The sequence below is a fragment of the Mytilus edulis genome, chromosome 10 (genome assembly GCF_963676685.1).
Source record: "Mytilus edulis chromosome 10, xbMytEdul2.2, whole genome shotgun sequence".
In the NCBI taxonomy this organism is placed as follows: domain Eukaryota; kingdom Metazoa; phylum Mollusca; class Bivalvia; order Mytilida; family Mytilidae; genus Mytilus; species Mytilus edulis.
In genome coordinates, this window is record NC_092353.1 from 81,408,779 (window position 1) to 81,428,846 (window position 20,068).

The window sequence follows — 20,068 nt, forward strand, 5'->3', positions numbered from 1 at the left end:
ATTCATATTCACTCGCCCATTGCCTAAAGGGCAAGACATCAAAATAGTCGTCAAACTGATATATACTGGTAATGCAACTTCATACAAAATATTGATCTATCAAAAGTAGTTCTTATGAAACTAACTTAAGCAGAGAACTTAGAAATTGCTGATGCAACCTCCACCTATCCTCTCAACGGCTATTACTGAAGACATACCTATATGTATGTCTTGCTTTCCACAACTTTTGAAGCAAGCTAGACAATAATAGAAGGTAATAAAGCTGTCTTTTGATGCAAGCTAGACAATAATAGAAGGTAATAAAGCTAGACAATAATAGAAGGTAATAAAGCTGTCTTTTGAAGCAAGCTAGACAATAATAGAAGGTAATAAAGCTGTCTTGCAACCAAAACACTGACTAAACTAAATTCTTTCAAACTTTCTATTATTTCATTTATCATTATAAAACTGTAGTTGTCATCAAAACTTCTTGTTGCATGTTTGAACTTTGACTTATTATTACCTTAATATTTGTACTTTACAATAAATATATCTAACTAACCTTAAACATAGGAGCTGGATTGAATCCATCCACAACTTTACTATTATCAAATAAGCTGAAAGCACCATCTCTAAGGGCAACTATTCCGTTACTACGGAAATGTACATCTATACATATACTGACTAGGTCAAGGATAAACAACAACACAATGTTTGTAATAAATTATTACCATGCTCACATGCTTTTTTCATGAAAAAGTATCTTTTCTTTATTGTTACTTTTAATCATAGCCAGTGCTAAATATTATTTACTACATACAGTTCAAAACATTTCTGGGTTTTTATTTTGCTGATTTTTTTATCCAATAAATATTATATTTAATGATAGATATCAATATACAACTGGCTTGTAGCCACATCAACATTTGAGTACTGTAAATTCAGAAATTATTGAATTCATTTATAATTGAGATTTAAAAAAAACTAGAGGCTCTAAAGAGCCTGTGTCGCTCACCTTGGTCTTGTGTATATTAAACAATGGACACGGATAAATTCAAGACATAATTGTGTTTTGGTGATAGTGATGTTTGTAGATCTTACTTTACTGAAAATTCTTGTTGCTACAATTATCTCTATCTATAATGAACTTGGCCCAGTAATTACAGTGGAAAATATTTTCTAAAAATTTACAAAAATTTATGAAAAATGTTAAAAATTAACTATAAAGGGCAATAACTCCTTAAGGGGTCAATTGACTATTTTGGTCATGTAAACTTATTTGTAGATCTTATTTTGCTGAACGTTATTGCTGTATACAGTTTATCTCTATCCATAATAATATTCAAGATAATAACAAAAAAACGGCAAAATTTCCTTAAAATTACCAATTCAGGACAGTAACCTAACAACGGGTTGTCTGATCCATCTGAAAACATCAGGGCAGATAGATCTTGACCTGATAAACAATTAAACCCTGTCAGATTTTCTCTTAATGCTTCGGTTTTTGAGTTATAAGCCAAAAACTGCATTTTACCCCTTTGTTCTATTATTAGCCGTGGCAGCCATTTTGGTTGATTGGCCAGGTCACGCCACACATTTTTTAAACAAGTAACCCCAATGATGATTGTGGCCAAGTTTAGTTTAATTTGGCCCAGTAGTTTCAGAGAAGAAGATTTTTGTAAAAGATTACTAAGATTTACGAAAAAATGGTTAAAAATTGACTATAAAGGACAATAACTCCTTCAGGGGTCAACTGACCATTTTGATCATGCTGACTTATTTGTAAATCTTACTTTGCTGAACATTATTGCTGTTTACAGTTTATCTCTATCTATAATAATATTCAAGATAATAACCAAAAACAGCAAAATTTCCTTAAAATTACCAATTCAGGGGCAGCAACCCAACAACGGGTTGTCCGATTCATCTGAAAATTTCATGACAGATAGATCTTGACCTGATAAACACTTTTACTGCATGTCAGATTTGCTCTAAATGCTTTGGTTTTTGAGTTATAAGCCAAAAACTGCATTTAACCCTATGTTCTATTTTTAGCCATGGCGGCCATCTTGGTTGGTTGGCCGGGTCACGCCACACATTTTTTAAACTAGATATCCCAAAGATGATTGTGGCCAAGTTTGGATTAATTTGGCACAGTAGTTTCAGAGGAGAAGATTTTTGTAAAAGATTACTAAGGTTTACGAAAAATGGTTAAAAATTGACTATAAAGGTCAATAACTCCTAAAGGGGTCAACTAACCATTTTGGTCATGTTGACTTATTTGTAAATCTTACTTTGCTGAACATTATTGCTGTTTACAGTTTATCTCTATCTATAATAATATTCAAGATAATAGCCAAAAACAGCAAAAATTCCCTAAAATTACCAGTTCAGGGGCAGCAACCCAATAACGGGTTGTCGGATTCATCTGAAAATTTGAGGGCAGATAGATCTTGACCTGATCAATGATTTTACCCCATGTCAGATTTGCTCTAAATGCTTTGGTTTTTGAGTTATAAGCCAAAAACTGCATTTTACCCCTATGTTCTATTTTTAGCCATGGCGGCCATCTTGGTTGGTTGGTCGGGTCAAGCCACACATTTTTTAAATTAGATACCCCAATGATGATTGTGGCCTAGTTTGGTATAATTTGGCCCAGTAGTTTCAGAGGAGAAGATTTTTGTAAAAGTTAACGACGACGGACGACGATGACGACGGACGACGGACGCCAAGTGATGGGAAAAGCTCACTTGGCCCTTCGGGCCAGGTGAGCTAAAAATGGACAAAAATGAGAGATTAATTATTAAGGGAAATAAAGGAAAATATGCATACTGATATATGTATCACCCAGTCGCCTATTTGCATAAAAACCTTGCAATAATTTCTGATTTTAAAAGTTATTAAACTATTAAAATTCACCAAGTGTCTTAAATAGTTTGTGATCATCATTATGCAGGATAAACTTAATATAATGTTTGTTCCTTATGTATCTATAGGACTATTAATGTTCATCAAGTGTCTTTGTGATCATCATTATGCAGGATAAACTAGAAATAATGTTTGTTCCTTATGTATCTATAGGACTATTAATGTTCATCAAGTGTCTTTGTGATCAACATAATGCAGGATAAACTAGAAATAATGTTTGTTCCTTATGTATCTATAGGACTATTAATGTTCATCAAGTGTCTTCGTGATCAACATAATGCAGGATAAACTAGAAATAATGTTTGTTCCTTATGTATCTATAGGACTATTAATGTTCATCAAGTGTCTTCGTGATCAACATAATGCAGGATAAACTAGAAATAATGTTTGTTCCTTATGTATCTATAGGACTATTAATGTTCATCAAGTGTCTTCGTGATTAACATAATGCAGGATAAACTTAATATAATGTTTGTTCCTTATGTATCTATAGGACTATTAATGTTCATCAAGTGTCTTCGTGATCAACATAATGCAGGATAAACTAGAAATAATGTTTGTTCCTTATGTATCTATAGGACTATTAATGTTCATCAAGTGTCTTCGTGATTAACATAATGCAGGATAAACTAGAAATAATGTTTGTTCCTTATGTATCTATAGGACTATTAATGTTCACCAAGTGTCTTCGTGATCAACATAATGCAGGATAAACTAGAAATAATGTTTGTTCCTTATGTATCTATAGGACTATTAATGTTCATCAAGTGTCTTCGTGATTAACATAATGCAGGATAAACTTAATATAATGTTTGTTCCTTATGTATCTATAGGACTATTAATGTTCACCAAGTGTCTTTGTGATCAACATAATGCAGGATAAACTAGAAATAATGTTTGTTCCTTATGTATCTATAGGACTATTAATGTTCACCAAGTGTCTTTGTGATCAACATAATGCAGGATAAACTAGAAATAATGTTTGTTCCTTATGTATCTATAGGACTATTAATGTTCATCAAGTGTCTTCGTGATCATCATTATGCAGGATAAACTAGAAATAATGTTTGTTCCTTATGTATCTATAGGACTATTAATGTTCATCAAGTGTCTTCGTGATTAACATAATGCAGGATAAACTAGAAATAATGTTTGTTCCTTATGTATCTATAGGACTATTAATGTTCACCAAGTGTCTTCGTGATCAACATAATGCAGGATAAACTAGAAATAATGTTTGTTCCTTATGTATCTATAGGACTATTAATGTTCATCAAGTGTCTTCGTGATTAACATAATGCAGGATAAACTTAATATAATGTTTGTTCCTTATGTATCTATAGGACTATTAATGTTCATCAAGTGTCTTCGTGATCAACATAATGCAGGATAAACTAGAAATAATGTTTGTTCCTTATGTATCTATAGGACTATTAATGTTCATCAAGTGTCTTCGTGATTAACATAATGCAGGATAAACTAGAAATAATGTTTGTTCCTTATGTATCTATAGGACTATTAATGTTCACCAAGTGTCTTCGTGATCAACATAATGCAGGATAAACTAGAAATAATGTTTGTTCCTTATGTATCTATAGGACTATTAATGTTCATCAAGTGTCTTCGTGATCAACATAATGCAGGATAAACTAGAAATAATGTTTGTTCCTTATGTATCTATAGGACTATTAATGTTCATCAAGTGTCTTCGTGATCAACATAATGCAGGATAAACTAGAAATAATGTTTGTTCCTTATGTATCTATAGGACTATTAATGTTCATCAAGTGTCTTCGTGATCAACATAATGCAGGATAAACTAGAAATAATGTTTGTTCCTTATGTATCTATAGGACTATTAATGTTCGTCAAGTGTCTTCGTGATTAACATAATGCAGGATAAACTTAATATAATGTTTGTTCCTTATGTATCTATAGGACTATTAATGTTCACCAAGTGTCTTCGGGATTAACATAATGCAGGATAAACTTAATATAATGTTTGTTCCTTATGTATCTATAGGACTATTAATGTTCACCAAGTGTCTTCGTGATCAACATAATGCAGGATAAACTAGAAATAATGTTTGTTCCTTATGTATCTATAGGACTATTAATGTTCATCAAGTGTCTTTGTGATCATCATTATGCAGGATAAACTAGAAATAATGTTTGTTCCTTATGTATCTATAGGACTATTAATGTTCATCAAGTGTCTTCGTGATCAACATAATGCAGGATAAACTTAATATAATGTTTGTTCCTTATGTATCTATAGGACTATTAATGTTCATCAAGTGTCTTGTGATCAACATAATGCAGGATAAACTAGAAATAATGTTTGTTCCTTATGTATCTATAGGACTATAAATGTTCATCAAGTGTCTTCGTGATCATCATTATGCAGGATAAACTAGAAATAATGTTTGTTCCTTATGTATCTATAGGACTATTAATGTTCATCAAGTGTCTTGTGATCAACATAATGCAGGATAAACTAGAAATAATGTTTGTTCCTTATGTATCTATAGGACTATTAATGTTCATCAAGTGTCTTTGTGATCATCATTATGCAGGATAAACTAGAAATAATGTTTGTTCCTTATGTATCTATAGGACTATTAATGTTCATCAAGTGTCTTTGTGATCATCATTATGCAGGATAAACTAGAAATAATGTTTGTTCCTTATGTATCTATAGGACTATTAATGTTCATCAAGTGTCTTTGTGATCAACATAATGCAGGATAAACTAGAAATAATGTTTGTTCCTTATGTATCTATAGGACTATTAATGTTCATCAAGTGTCTTCGTGATCATCATTATGCAGGATAAACTAGAAATAATGTTTGTTCCTTATGTATCTATAGGACTATTAATGTTCATCAAGTGTCTTTGTGATCAACATAATGCAGGATAAACTAGAAATAATGTTTGTTCCTTATGTATCTATAGGACTATTAATGTTCATCAAGTGTCTTTGTGATCAACATAATGCAGGATAAACTAGAAATAATGTTTGTTCCTTATGTATCTATAGGACTATTAATGTTCATCAAGTGTCTTCGTGATCAACATAATGCAGGATAAACTAGAAATAATGTTTGTTCCTTATGTATCTATAGGACTATTAATGTTCATCAAGTGTCTTTGTGATCATCATTATGCAGGATAAACTAGAAATAATGTTTGTTCCTTATGTATCTATAGGACTATTAATGTTCATCAAGTGTCTTCGTGATCATCATTATGCAGGATAAACTTAATATAATGTTTGTTCCTTATGTATCTATAGGACTATTAATGTTCATCAAGTGTCTTTGTGATCATCATTATGCAGGATAAACTAGAAATAATGTTTGTTCCTTATGTATCTATAGGACTATTAATGTTCATCAAGTGTCTTGTGATCAACATAATGCAGGATAAACTAGAAATAATGTTTGTTCCTTATGTATCTATAGGACTATTAATGTTCATCAAGTGTCTTGTGATCAACATAATGCAGGATAAACTAGAAATAATGTTTGTTCCTTATGTATCTATAGGACTATTAATGTTCATCAAGTGTCTTCGTGATCAACATAATGCAGGATAAACTAGAAATAATGTTTGTTCCTTATGTATCTATAGGACTATTAAAATTCACCAAGTGTCTTTGTGATCATCATAATGCAGGATAAACTAGAAATAATGTTTGTTCCTTATGTATCTATAGGACTATTAATGTTCATCAAGTGTCTTCGTGATCAACATAATGCAGGATAAACTAGAAATAATGTTTGTTCCTTATGTATCTATAGGACTATTAATGTTCATCAAGTGTCTTTGTGATCATCATTATGCAGGATAAACTAGAAATAATGTTTGTTCCTTATGTATCTATAGGACTATTAAAATTCACCAAGTGTCTTCGTGATCATCATAATGCAGGATAAACTAGAAATAATGTTTGTTCCTTATGTATCTATAGGACTATTAATGTTCATCAAGTGTCTTCGTGATCAACATAATGCAGGATAAACTAGAAATAATGTTTGTTCCTTATGTATCTATAGGACTATTAAAATTCATCAAGTGTCTTGTGATCAACATAATGCAGGATAAACTAGAAATAATGTTTGTTCCTTATGTATCTATAGGACTATTAATGTTCATCAAGTGTCTTGTGATCATCATTATGCAGGATAAACTAGAAATAATGTTTGTTCCTTATGTATCTATAGGACTATTAATGTTCATCAAGTGTCTTCGTGATCAACATAATGCAGGATAAACTAGAAATAATGTTTGTTCCTTATGTATCTATAGGACTATTAATGTTCATCAAGTGTCTTGTGATCAACATAATGCAGGATAAACTAGAAATAATGTTTGTTCCTTATGTATCTATAGGACTATTAAAATTCACCAAGTGTCTTTGTGATCATCATTATGCAGGATAAACTAGAAATAATGTTTGTTCCTTATGTATCTATAGGACTATTAAAATTCACCAAGTGTCTTCGTGATCAACATAATGCAGGATAAACTAGAAATAATGTTTGTTCCTTATGTATCTATAGGACTATTAAAATTCACCAAGTGTCTTCGTGATCAACATAATGCAGGATAAACTAGAAATAATGTTTGTTCCTTATGTATCTATAGGACTATTAAAATTCACCAAGTGTCTTCGTGATCAACATAATGCAGGATAAACTAGAAATAATGTTTGTTCCTTATGTATCTATAGGACTATTAATGTTCATCAAGTGTCTTCGTGATCAACATAATGCAGGATAAACTAGAAATAATGTTTGTTCCTTATGTATCTATAGGACTATTAATGTTCATCAAGTGTCTTCGTGATCAACATAATGCAGGATAAACTAGAAATAATGTTTGTTCCTTATGTATCTATAGGACTATTAAAATTCACCAAGTGTCTTTGTGATCATCATTATGCAGGATAAACTAGAAATAATGTTTGTTCCTTATGTATCTATAGGACTATTAAAATTCACCAAGTGTCTTCGTGATCAACATAATGCAGGATAAACTAGAAATAATGTTTGTTCCTTATGTATCTATAGGACTATTAAAATTCACCAAGTGTCTTCGTGATCAACATAATGCAGGATAAACTAGAAATAATGTTTGTTCCTTATGTATCTATAGGACTATTAAAATTCACCAAGTGTCTTTGTGATCATCATTATGCAGGATAAACTAGAAATAATGTTTGTTCCTTATGTATCTATAGGACTATTAATGTTCATCAAGTGTCTTCGTGATCAACATAATGCAGGATAAACTAGAAATAATGTTTGTTCCTTATGTATCTATAGGACTATTAAAATTCACCAAGTGTCTTCGTGATCAACATAATGCAGGATAAACTAGAAATAATGTTTGTTCCTTATGTATCTATAGGACTATTAATGTTCATCAAGTGTCTTGTGATCAACATAATGCAGGATAAACTAGAAATAATGTTTGTTCCTTATGTATCTATAGGACTATTAATGTTCATCAAGTGTCTTCGTGATCAACATAATGCAGGATAAACTAGAAATAATGTTTGTTCCTTATGTATCTATAGGACTATTAAAATTCACCAAGTGTCTTTGTGATCATCATAATGCAGGATAAACTAGAAATAATGTTTGTTCCTTATGTATCTATAGGACTATTAATGTTCATCAAGTGTCTTCGTGATCAACATAATGCAGGATAAACTAGAAATAATGTTTGTTCCTTATGTATCTATAGGACTATTAATGTTCATCAAGTGTCTTGTGATCAACATAATGCAGGATAAACTAGAAATAATGTTTGTTCCTTATGTATCTATAGGACTATTAATGTTCATCAAGTGTCTTCGTGATCAACATAATGCAGGATAAACTAGAAATAATGTTTGTTCCTTATGTATCTATAGGACTATTAATGTTCATCAAGTGTCTTGTGATCAACATAATGCAGGATAAACTAGAAATAATGTTTGTTCCTTATGTATCTATAGGACTATTAAAATTCACCAAGTGTCTTCGTGATCAACATAATGCAGGATAAACTAGAAATAATGTTTGTTCCTTATGTATCTATAGGACTATTAATGTTCATCAAGTGTCTTCGTGATCAACATAATGCAGGATAAACTAGAAATAATGTTTGTTCCTTATGTATCTATAGGACTATTAATGTTCATCAAGTGTCTTCGTGATCAACATAATGCAGGATAAACTAGAAATAATGTTTGTTCCTTATGTATCTATAGGACTATTAAAATTCACCAAGTGTCTTCGTGATCAACATAATGCAGGATAAACTAGAAATAATGTTTGTTCCTTATGTATCTATAGGACTATTAATGTTCATCAAGTGTCTTGTGATCATCATTATGCAGGATAAACTAGAAATAATGTTTGTTCCTTATGTATCTATAGGACTATTAATGTTCATCAAGTGTCTTCGTGATCAACATAATGCAGGATAAACTAGAAATAATGTTTGTTCCTTATGTATCTATAGGACTATTAAAATTCACCAAGTGTCTTCGTGATCAACATAATGCAGGATAAACTAGAAATAATGTTTGTTCCTTATGTATCTATAGGACTATTAAAATTCACCAAGTGTCTTCGTGATCAACATAATGCAGGATAAACTAGAAATAATGTTTGTTCCTTATGTATCTATAGGACTATTAATGTTCATCAAGTGTCTTGTGATCATCATTATGCAGGATAAACTAGAAATAATGTTTGTTCCTTATGTATCTATAGGACTATTAATGTTCATCAAGTGTCTTGTGATCAACATAATGCAGGATAAACTAGAAATAATGTTTGTTCCTTATGTATCTATAGGACTATTAATGTTCATCAAGTGTCTTGTGATCAACATAATGCAGGATAAACTAGAAATAATGTTTGTTCCTTATGTATCTATAGGACTATTAATGTTCATCAAGTGTCTTGTGATCAACATAATGCAGGATAAACTAGAAATAATGTTTGTTCCTTATGTATCTATAGGACTATTAATGTTCATCAAGTGTCTTCGTGATCAACATAATGCAGGATAAACTAGAAATAATGTTTGTTCCTTATGTATCTATAGGACTATTAATGTTCATCAAGTGTCTTGTGATCAACATAATGCAGGATAAACTAGAAATAATGTTTGTTCCTTATGTATCTATAGGACTATAAATGTTCATCAAGTGTCTTGTGATCAACATAATGCAGGATAAACTAGAAATAATGTTTGTTCCTTATGTATCTATAGGACTATTAATGTTCATCAAGTGTCTTGTGATCAACATAATGCAGGATAAACTAGAAATAATGTTTGTTCCTTATGTATCTATAGGACTATAAATGTTCATCAAGTGTCTTGTGATCAACATAATGCAGGATAAACTAGAAATAATGTTTGTTCCTTATGTATCTATAGGACTATTAATGTTCATCAAGTGTCTTGTGATCAACATAATGCAGGATAAACTAGAAATAATGTTTGTTCCTTATGTATCTATAGGACTATAAATGTTCATCAAGTGTCTTGTGATCAACATAATGCAGGATAAACTAGAAATAATGTTTGTTCCTTATGTATCTATAGGACTATTAATGTTCATCAAGTGTCTTGTGATCAACATAATGCAGGATAAACTTAATATAATGTTTGTTCCTTATGTATCTATAGGACTATTAATGTTCATCAAGTGTCTTGTGATCAACATAATGCAGGATAAACTAGAAATAATGTTTGTTCCTTATGTATCTATAGGACTATAAATGTTCATCAAGTGTCTTGTGATCAACATAATGCAGGATAAACTAGAAATAATGTTTGTTCCTTATGTATCTATAGGACTATAAATGTTCATCAAGTGTCTTCGTGATCAACATAATGCAGGATAAACTAGAAATAATGTTTGTTCCTTATGTATCTATAGGACTATTAATATTCATCAAGTGTCTTTGTGATCATCATTATGCAGGATAAACTAGAAATAATGTTTGTTCCTTATGTATCTATAGGACTATTAATGTTCATCAAGTGTCTTGTGATCAACATAATGCAGGATAAACTAGAAATAATGTTTGTTCCTTATGTATCTATAGGACTATTAATGTTCATCAAGTGTCTTCGTGATCATCATTATGCAGGATAAACTTGAAATAATGTTTGTTCCTTATGTATCTATAGGACTATTAATGTTCATCAAGTGTCTTCGTGATCAACATAATGCAGGATAAACTTAATATAATGTTTGATCCTGATGTATCTATAGGACTATTAATGTTCATCAAGTGTCTTGTGATCAACATAATGCAGGATAAACTAGAAATAATGTTTGTTCCTTATGTATCTATAGGACTATAAATGTTCATCAAGTGTCTTTGTGATCAACATAATGCAGGATAAACTAGAAATAATGTTTGTTCCTTATGTATCTATAGGACTATTAATGTTCATCAAGTGTCTTTGTGATCATCATTATGCAGGATAAACTAGAAATAATGTTTGTTCCTTATGTATCTATAGGACTATTAATGTTCATCAAGTGTCTTCGTGATCATCATTATGCAGGATAAACTAGAAATAATGTTTGTTCCTTATGTATCTATAGGACTATTAATGTTCATCAAGTGTCTTGTGATCAACATAATGCAGGATAAACTAGAAATAATGTTTGTTCCTTATGTATCTATAGGACTATAAATGTTCATCAAGTGTCTTCGTGATCATCATTATGCAGGATAAACTAGAAATAATGTTTGTTCCTTATGTATCTATAGGACTATTAATGTTCATCAAGTGTCTTGTGATCAACATAATGCAGGATAAACTAGAAATAATGTTTGTTCCTTATGTATCTATAGGACTATAAATGTTCATCAAGTGTCTTCGTGATCATCATTATGCAGGATAAACTAGAAATAATGTTTGTTCCTTATGTATCTATAGGACTATTAATATTCATCAAGTGTCTTTGTGATCATCATTATGCAGGATAAACTAGAAATAATGTTTGTTCCTTATGTATCTATAGGACTATTAATGTTCATCAAGTGTCTTGTGATCAACATAATGCAGGATAAACTAGAAATAATGTTTGTTCCTTATGTATCTATAGGACTATTAATGTTCATCAAGTGTCTTCGTGATCATCATTATGCAGGATAAACTTGAAATAATGTTTGTTCCTTATGTATCTATAGGACTATTAATGTTCATCAAGTGTCTTCGTGATCAACATAATGCAGGATAAACTTAATATAATGTTTGATCCTGATGTATCTATAGGACTATTAATGTTCATCAAGTGTCTTGTGATCAACATAATGCAGGATAAACTAGAAATAATGTTTGTTCCTTATGTATCTATAGGACTATTAATGTTCATCAAGTGTCTTTGTGATCATCATTATGCAGGATAAACTAGAAATAATGTTTGTTCCTTATGTATCTATAGGACTATTAATGTTCACCAAGTGTCTTTGTGATCAACATAATGCAGGATAAACTAGAAATAATGTTTGTTCCTTATGTATCTATAGGACTATTAATGTTCATCAAGTGTCTTGTGATCAACATAATGCAGGATAAACTAGAAATAATGTTTGTTCCTTATGTATCTATAGGACTATTAAAATTCACCAAGTGTCTTCGTGATCAACATAATGCAGGATAAACTAGAAATAATGTTTGTTCCTTATGTATCTATAGGACTATAAATGTTCATCAAGTGTCTTTGTGATCAACATAATGCAGGATAAACTAGAAATAATGTTTGTTCCTTATGTATCTAATCACTATTACCTAATGACAGTAGTACAGATTATCATTTATAGGAATTTAATTTGACTATTAATGTTCACCAAGTGTCTTAAATAGTTTGTGATCATCATTATGCAGGATAAACTTAATATAATGTTTGTTCCTTATGTATCTATAGGACTATTAATGTTCATCAAGTGTCTTTGTGATCATCATTATGCAGGATAAACTAGAAATAATGTTTGTTCCTTATGTATCTATAGGACTATTAATGTTCATCAAGTGTCTTCGTGATCATCATTATGCAGGATAAACTAGAAATAATGTTTGTTCCTTATGTATCTATAGGACTATTAATGTTCATCAAGTGTCTTGTGATCAACATAATGCAGGATAAACTAGAAATAATGTTTGTTCCTTATGTATCTATAGGACTATTAATGTTCATCAAGTGTCTTGTGATCAACATAATGCAGGATAAACTAGAAATAATGTTTGTTCCTTATGTATCTATAGGACTATTAATGTTCATCAAGTGTCTTGTGATCAACATAATGCAGGATAAACTAGAAATAATGTTTGTTCCTTATGTATCTATAGGACTATAAATGTTCATCAAGTGTCTTCGTGATCATCATTATGCAGGATAAACTAGAAATAATGTTTGTTCCTTATGTATCTATAGGACTATTAATGTTCATCAAGTGTCTTGTGATCAACATAATGCAGGATAAACTAGAAATAATGTTTGTTCCTTATGTATCTATAGGACTATAAATGTTCATCAAGTGTCTTCGTGATCATCATTATGCAGGATAAACTAGAAATAATGTTTGTTCCTTATGTATCTATAGGACTATAAATGTTCATCAAGTGTCTTCGTGATCAACATAATGCAGGATAAACTAGAAATAATGTTTGTTCCTTATGTATCTATAGGACTATTAATGTTCATCAAGTGTCTTGTGATCAACATAATGCAGGATAAACTAGAAATAATGTTTGTTCCTTATGTATCTATAGGACTATAAATGTTCATCAAGTGTCTTCGTGATCATCATTATGCAGGATAAACTAGAAATAATGTTTGTTCCTTATGTATCTATAGGACTATTAATGTTCATCAAGTGTCTTTGTGATCATCATTATGCAGGATAAACTAGAAATAATGTTTGTTCCTTATGTATCTATAGGACTATTAATGTTCATCAAGTGTCTTGTGATCATCATTATGCAGGATAAACTAGAAATAATGTTTGTTCCTTATGTATCTATAGGACTATTAATGTTCATCAAGTGTCTTCGTGATTAACATAATGCAGGATAAACTAGAAATAATGTTTGTTCCTTATGTATCTATAGGACTATTAATGTTCATCAAGTGTCTTCGTGATCATCATTATGCAGGATAAACTTGAAATAATGTTTGTTCCTTATGTATCTATAGGACTATTAATGTTCATCAAGTGTCTTCGTGATCAACATAATGCAGGATAAACTAGAAATAATGTTTGTTCCTTATGTATCTATAGGACTATTAATGTTCATCAAGTGTCTTGTGATCAACATAATGCAGGATAAACTTAATATAATGTTTGTTCCTTATGTATCTAATCACTATTACCTAATGACAGTAGTACAGATTATCATTTATAGGAATTTAATTTGATTTATAATTCATGCACTATATTTTTTCAACCACTCCCTCAACATGAGAAGGAAGTGATGATGTCCCTAAATGCACAAATGATGTTCATTAAAACCCAAGTTTTTAATAGAAATATAACGAACTTAAAAGTTGTCTATTGACTTCAAAATAAAGGATACACTTGTCTGAATGAGATTCTAACATGTGTTGTTGACTGTGGCATGATGGTGAAGTTCTGGAATAACTGCTTCAGATTCTGTAACATACAAGTATTAAAACTATAGAGACATTATATTACAGTTCATGTAAAACTATTGTTTAGAGATAATAAATTACATGCAGAAATTAACCAAAAATAAGTTTGGAATATTGTTTGACAATGAATACAATTCCAAATCTAAGTCATGATTATTAAGTAAACATTTTGCTGGACATTAATATGATTATTGACAACTACTAAAAACTTACGAAATTGGAAGGCACTTTATTTTTAAACTTAAACAACACAAAATATAAACATCTCATCTACAAATAACATTTACAAAATTGTTAGAAAAATACAACCATTCACAATTTAATACTTTGAGTGCATCTCACTCCTCCAAACATGATCAATTTGGAACAGCTCAAATCAGCATTATCAATTTGTTGAGGAACAGTTTGATATTAAGCATAGTATAAGTTAAATTAACCCAAAGTTTGTTTGCAATATTGTTTTGAAAATTATTAAATGTAAAACTACTGTATAGAGACTTTATATTCTATGTAGAAATGAACAAAAATTTAGTTTGCAATACTGTTGGAACAGAATCAGAATTGTCGAATTGTTCAGGAACAGTTTGATATAAAGCATAGTTTAAGTTAAATTAAATGTAAATACTTACAGATGCCCCTGCATGTACAATAGCTGTAGGGAGTTTGTTTATAGAGGCCATTGGACCACATGTCTCATGCAAAACCTGAAATTTGAAGAAAGATATTGCATTTATTATACGTAATCATACAGGAATTTGAAACGGAACGTTGTCTATATTTAAGTAATAGAACAAACTATTGAAATATGAAATATGAAAAGATCATAAACAACATGGGTTAGTTCTAAAATAAAATGTAAATCTCAAAATCACATAATTTAATATTTAAATCTATAAAACTAATAACCTAGAATTCTGCAGATTCATTTTTCTTTTGTCAAAAATGCATACACATTTTTGTGGTTTTGATGTGTAAAGGTGAACTACAAATTTAAGTGTGCAACAAAATACATTATGTATAGGCTTGTACATGTATGTCGAGTTCTTCAATTTATCATTAATTTATAGTTGGTGACTGACCAATGATGCTGTAAGTTACCTGTGACAACTGAGCTAAAGATCTTGTACAGTTAAGTTCCTGTTGTATTTGAGTTAGCATGATAAAGTGAGGATTTATAGTCGGTGACTGACCAACACTGCCCAGACTAAGCTGAAACTGCTTAGCATCACTTCTCCACTGAATGTTTACCTGAAAAAAACATTATATACTATAGAAATATCCTGTGATTTTTTTGTAGGTTTGTGACTTTCTTTATGAAGTCATTTATCAGGCATCTTATGACAGAAATTTATGTCCAACTTCAGTTAAAATTACAATTTACTGATTGCTCTCCGATCTATAAAAACAGATAGAATGTAAGATAAATTCGTTACAGTGTGCCAATGACCTAATACTATATATGTGGAGTCATTAAATTCTATTTAGTAGCTAATAGTATTTATAAAAGTTAACCAGATGCTCCGCAGGGTGCAGCTTTATACGACCGCAGAGGTTGAACCCTGAGCGGTTGGGGCAAGTATGGACACAACATTCAAGCTGGATTCAGCTCTAAATTTGGATTGTGATTAAATAGTTGACACAGCATAGGTTTCGGACACAGAATGAATGTGGTCTAATGAACTTAAAATATTTTTTTTGCCTTTGAGCAATTCACTATGCTGTTGAATATTAATCCTCTCAAAAAAATGTTTGAAGAAATTTTCTTTTTATTTATGAAATCTGAAATGAGAAAAATTTACCCCCCCCCCCCCATTTTTTTTTCACATCCCCCTTTCCCTTTTTCCAAAACTGATCTCAATTCAAATTTCTAATGGAGTTTGCAACAATAACTACTCATTTAAATACATCATAAAATATTAAAATGTAAAATAAAGTGCTTGTTATCACTGAATGGTAAAGATTGTTTTAATTTATCAGTTGGCAGTAAAAGTGAATATACATTGTATATTGTATAAAACAATGATTTAAGTTGATTCAACTACTATTCTGGACAAAGAAAGATAACTCCAATTGAAAATTTCTTGCTATTGCACAATATTGTGCAATTAGATATTTCTTGCTATTGCGCAAATACTGTGCAATTGAAAATATTTGCTATTGCACAATACTGTGCAATTGAAGATTTCTTGCTATTGCGCATTACTGTGCAATTGAAAATTTCTTGCTATTGCACAATACTGTGCAATTGAAGATTTCTTGCTATTGCTGAATACTGTGCAATTGAAAATTTCTTGCCATTGCACAATACTTAATATAATAATTTTGGATCCTGATTTGAACCAACTTGAAAACTGGGCCCATAATCAAAAATCTAAGTACATGTTTAGATTCAGCATATCAAAAAAGACCAAGAATTCAATTTTTGTTGAAATCAAATTTAGTTTAATTTTGGACCCTTTGGACTTTAATGTAGACCAATTTGAAAACGGGACCAAAAATTAAGAATCTACATACACAGTTAGATTTGGCATATCAAAGAACCCCAATTATTCAATTTTTGATGAAATCAAACGAAGTTTAATTTTGGAACCTGATTTGGACCAACTTGAAAACTGGGCCAATAATCAAAAATCTAAGTACATATTTAGATTCAGCATATCAAAGAACCCCAAGGATTCAATTTTTGTTAAAATCAAACTAAGTTTAATTTTGGACCCTTTGGACCTTAATGTAGACCAATTGGAAAACGGGACCAAAAATTAAGAATCTACAAGCACAGTTAGATTCAGCATATCAAAAGTTTAATTTTGGACCCTTTGGGCCCCTTATTCCTAAACTGTTGGGACCAAAACTCCCAAAATCAAACCCAACCTTCCTTTTATGGTCATAAACCTTGTGTTTAAAATTCATAAACTTCTATTTACTTATATTAAAGTTATGGTGCGAAAACCAAGAATAATGCTTATTTGGGCCCCTTTTTGGCCCCTAATTCCTAAACTGTTGGGACCTCAACTCCCAAAATCAATTCCAAACTTCCTTTTGTAGTCATAAACCTTGTGTTTAAATTTCATTGATTTCTATTTACTTATACTTAAGTTATTGTGCGAAAAGCAAGAATAATGCTTATTTGGGCCCTTTTTTGGCCCCTTATTCCTAAACTGTTGGAACCAAAACTCCCAAAATCAATCCCAACCTTCCTTTTGTGGTCATAAATCTTGTGTCAAAATTTCATAAATTTCTATTTACTTAAACTAAAGTCATAGTGCGAAAACCAAGAAAATGCTAATTTGGGCCTTTTTGGCCCCTAATTCCTAAAATGTTGGGACCAAAACTCCCAAAATCAAACCCAACCTTCCTTTTATGGTCATAAACCTTGTGTTTAAAATTCATAAACTTCTATTTACTTATATTAAAGTTATGGTGCGAAAACCAAGAATAATGCCAACTTGATACCAATATACGACCAAAAAATTTCCAATTTTTGCGGTCGTATAACAAAAGTTTGTAAATGATACTTGGCATAATGGGATAGCAAACATACCTAGAAAACAGGGGAGATAACCTAGAACTTAGGGGAGATAACTTGACACTACACTATCTACTTACCACATTTGTTTTATTCGGGCCATACAACATGGACAATCTTCTATATGAATAGGACTCTATATTTACACACTGATGCAGCTTAGTCCTTGTGTCTGTAAAATAACAGATATATGTATGTAGTTTTTGGAATTAAAAAAACAGTTTATGGATATTTTTATTCAAATCTTTATATGAAAGTACCTAAAAAAGGTATTCAATTTCATTTTATCTTTAATACAAGCACCAAAGATAACAAACAAAGAAACCAAAACACAGTATGATATAAAAATTTGATGCAATATATTTCAATTGGTTTATTTTAACCCCACTCTTTTTATGCATTTTTTATTTAAGAAATATCAATTTCACCGTTTTAGAATCCCTAACCCCCTTCTCAATGAAAATATCCCCTGAAACTATACAGATAAGATAGTGCCACCATCCTTTCCAAACAAAATTTGTATGACCATCACAACCCTTTTCTACTCTTTCCCCCTCTTCACTAAACAGTTATAACTATCGTACCATTATATACAAGAGAGAAATCCTTGACCAGACTATATAAATTAGCTATTGATGTCCATTCCTCCAGTATCATCAGTACCACCTTCTTACTGCTATCCTCAGCTCTTATTTCATGCATGTAGATCACTCTTTGGATAGGACCTGTAAAATAAAAAAATATTTAGAAATAACTGCAAAATTTTGAAGTCATTTTAAAATATCAATTTAAAAAAAAGTTGAATATGTTTTATATACTTGAATGACTAAGTTTTACTGTAAAGCTTGCTAGTGTATATGAACTTTCTTGTAAAAGAAAATCCTTAATATTATTAAAATCTTCCGAAATGTACTGCTGTCGAATAATTGTCTTTCCCTATACTAATTCAAAGATTTTTTCCCCTTATGCCCTTCTACATACTCATGTTTAGTTTACACTGTACAGAAAACTGAAAGAAGTAGTTACATAGCTGTGTAAATAATGCAAAGTCTTCATATATACCAGGATAAAAATCTTTACGTCTGACACACATTTTGTCTGTTAAAGACTCATCAGGGACGCTCAAATCAAAATATGAATTTAAAATTAAGTTATCTTATAACTTCCCTGTTTAACATTATTTGAAGTTGCACACTATAAAAACCTGTGTTAATTGGTAGATTTCTTTTTATCAGAAAATGTATATTAATAGATTTAGTTACCAGATTCCTTCCTGCTTAATGACTGAAGTGGTGATCTGGCAAACAAACACTGTAAAAAGATAAATATAAACATATCTGTATACTTCATGTTAAAAGACAGATTTTGATTGGTTAATATGAGGGAGATAATTTACTTTATTATACTTCATGTTAAAATGACAGATTTTGATTGGTTAATATTAGGGAGATAATTTTCTTTATCACACTTCATGTTAAATGTATTTTTTTTATTGGCTGAAAGAAGGGAAATAATTGGCTCTATGGCTAATACCAATTTTTCTATTACCCTTTAACAATTACTTAGATAAATTCATGCACATTTTGTTTTACTGAGGTTCAAATTAAGTAAAAAGAAAGGGAGACAACAAGATGAAGATGAGACAGAATTTTATAAACGTAATATGGGTCAATGGGATCCCCTGCTTGCATATAACATTATAAAGGAGCGTAACTCCAGAACAGGAGAAGCGACAACACCCAAATTCAAACTTTATCTGAGTATTGGGGTTATTAGCATTGTGTATTAGTTTCATATCATTTGGTTGAGTCAAACTTAAGTTAGAGTATGAAAGCCGATTCATATAATGGACTAACAGTGTAAACCTTAATGTCCCCTCCCCTATGAAAGGGGCGTACAAATACAGTCTTTACAGGTAAATAACTAAAACATCAAAGGAGTATAACTATTTCAC

General features: G+C 30.7%; 1 protein-coding gene across 5 annotated transcripts in view; it reads right to left on the reverse strand.

Annotated features, from left to right (window-relative positions):
• Nucleotides 1-20,068, reverse strand: part of LOC139492021 (mediator of RNA polymerase II transcription subunit 14-like) — a 66,171-nt gene that overhangs the window by 15,876 nt on the left and 30,227 nt on the right. For all 5 annotated transcript variants that reach the window (XR_011656693.1, XM_071280059.1, XM_071280060.1 and 2 more), the window contains 7 exons: nt 19,377-19,425; nt 18,699-18,839; nt 18,195-18,286; nt 15,687-15,836; nt 15,218-15,292; nt 14,513-14,589; nt 542-659 (listed from right to left, as the gene is read on the reverse strand). Coding sequence is in view for 4 of the 5 variants with exons in the window: in XM_071280059.1 (XP_071136160.1) it covers nt 542-659; nt 14,513-14,589; nt 15,218-15,292; nt 15,687-15,836; nt 18,195-18,286; nt 18,699-18,839; nt 19,377-19,425 (702 nt within the window). In the remaining variant the exon portion in view is untranslated. The remainder of the gene's footprint in view (nt 1-541; nt 660-14,512; nt 14,590-15,217; nt 15,293-15,686; nt 15,837-18,194; nt 18,287-18,698; nt 18,840-19,376; nt 19,426-20,068) is intronic.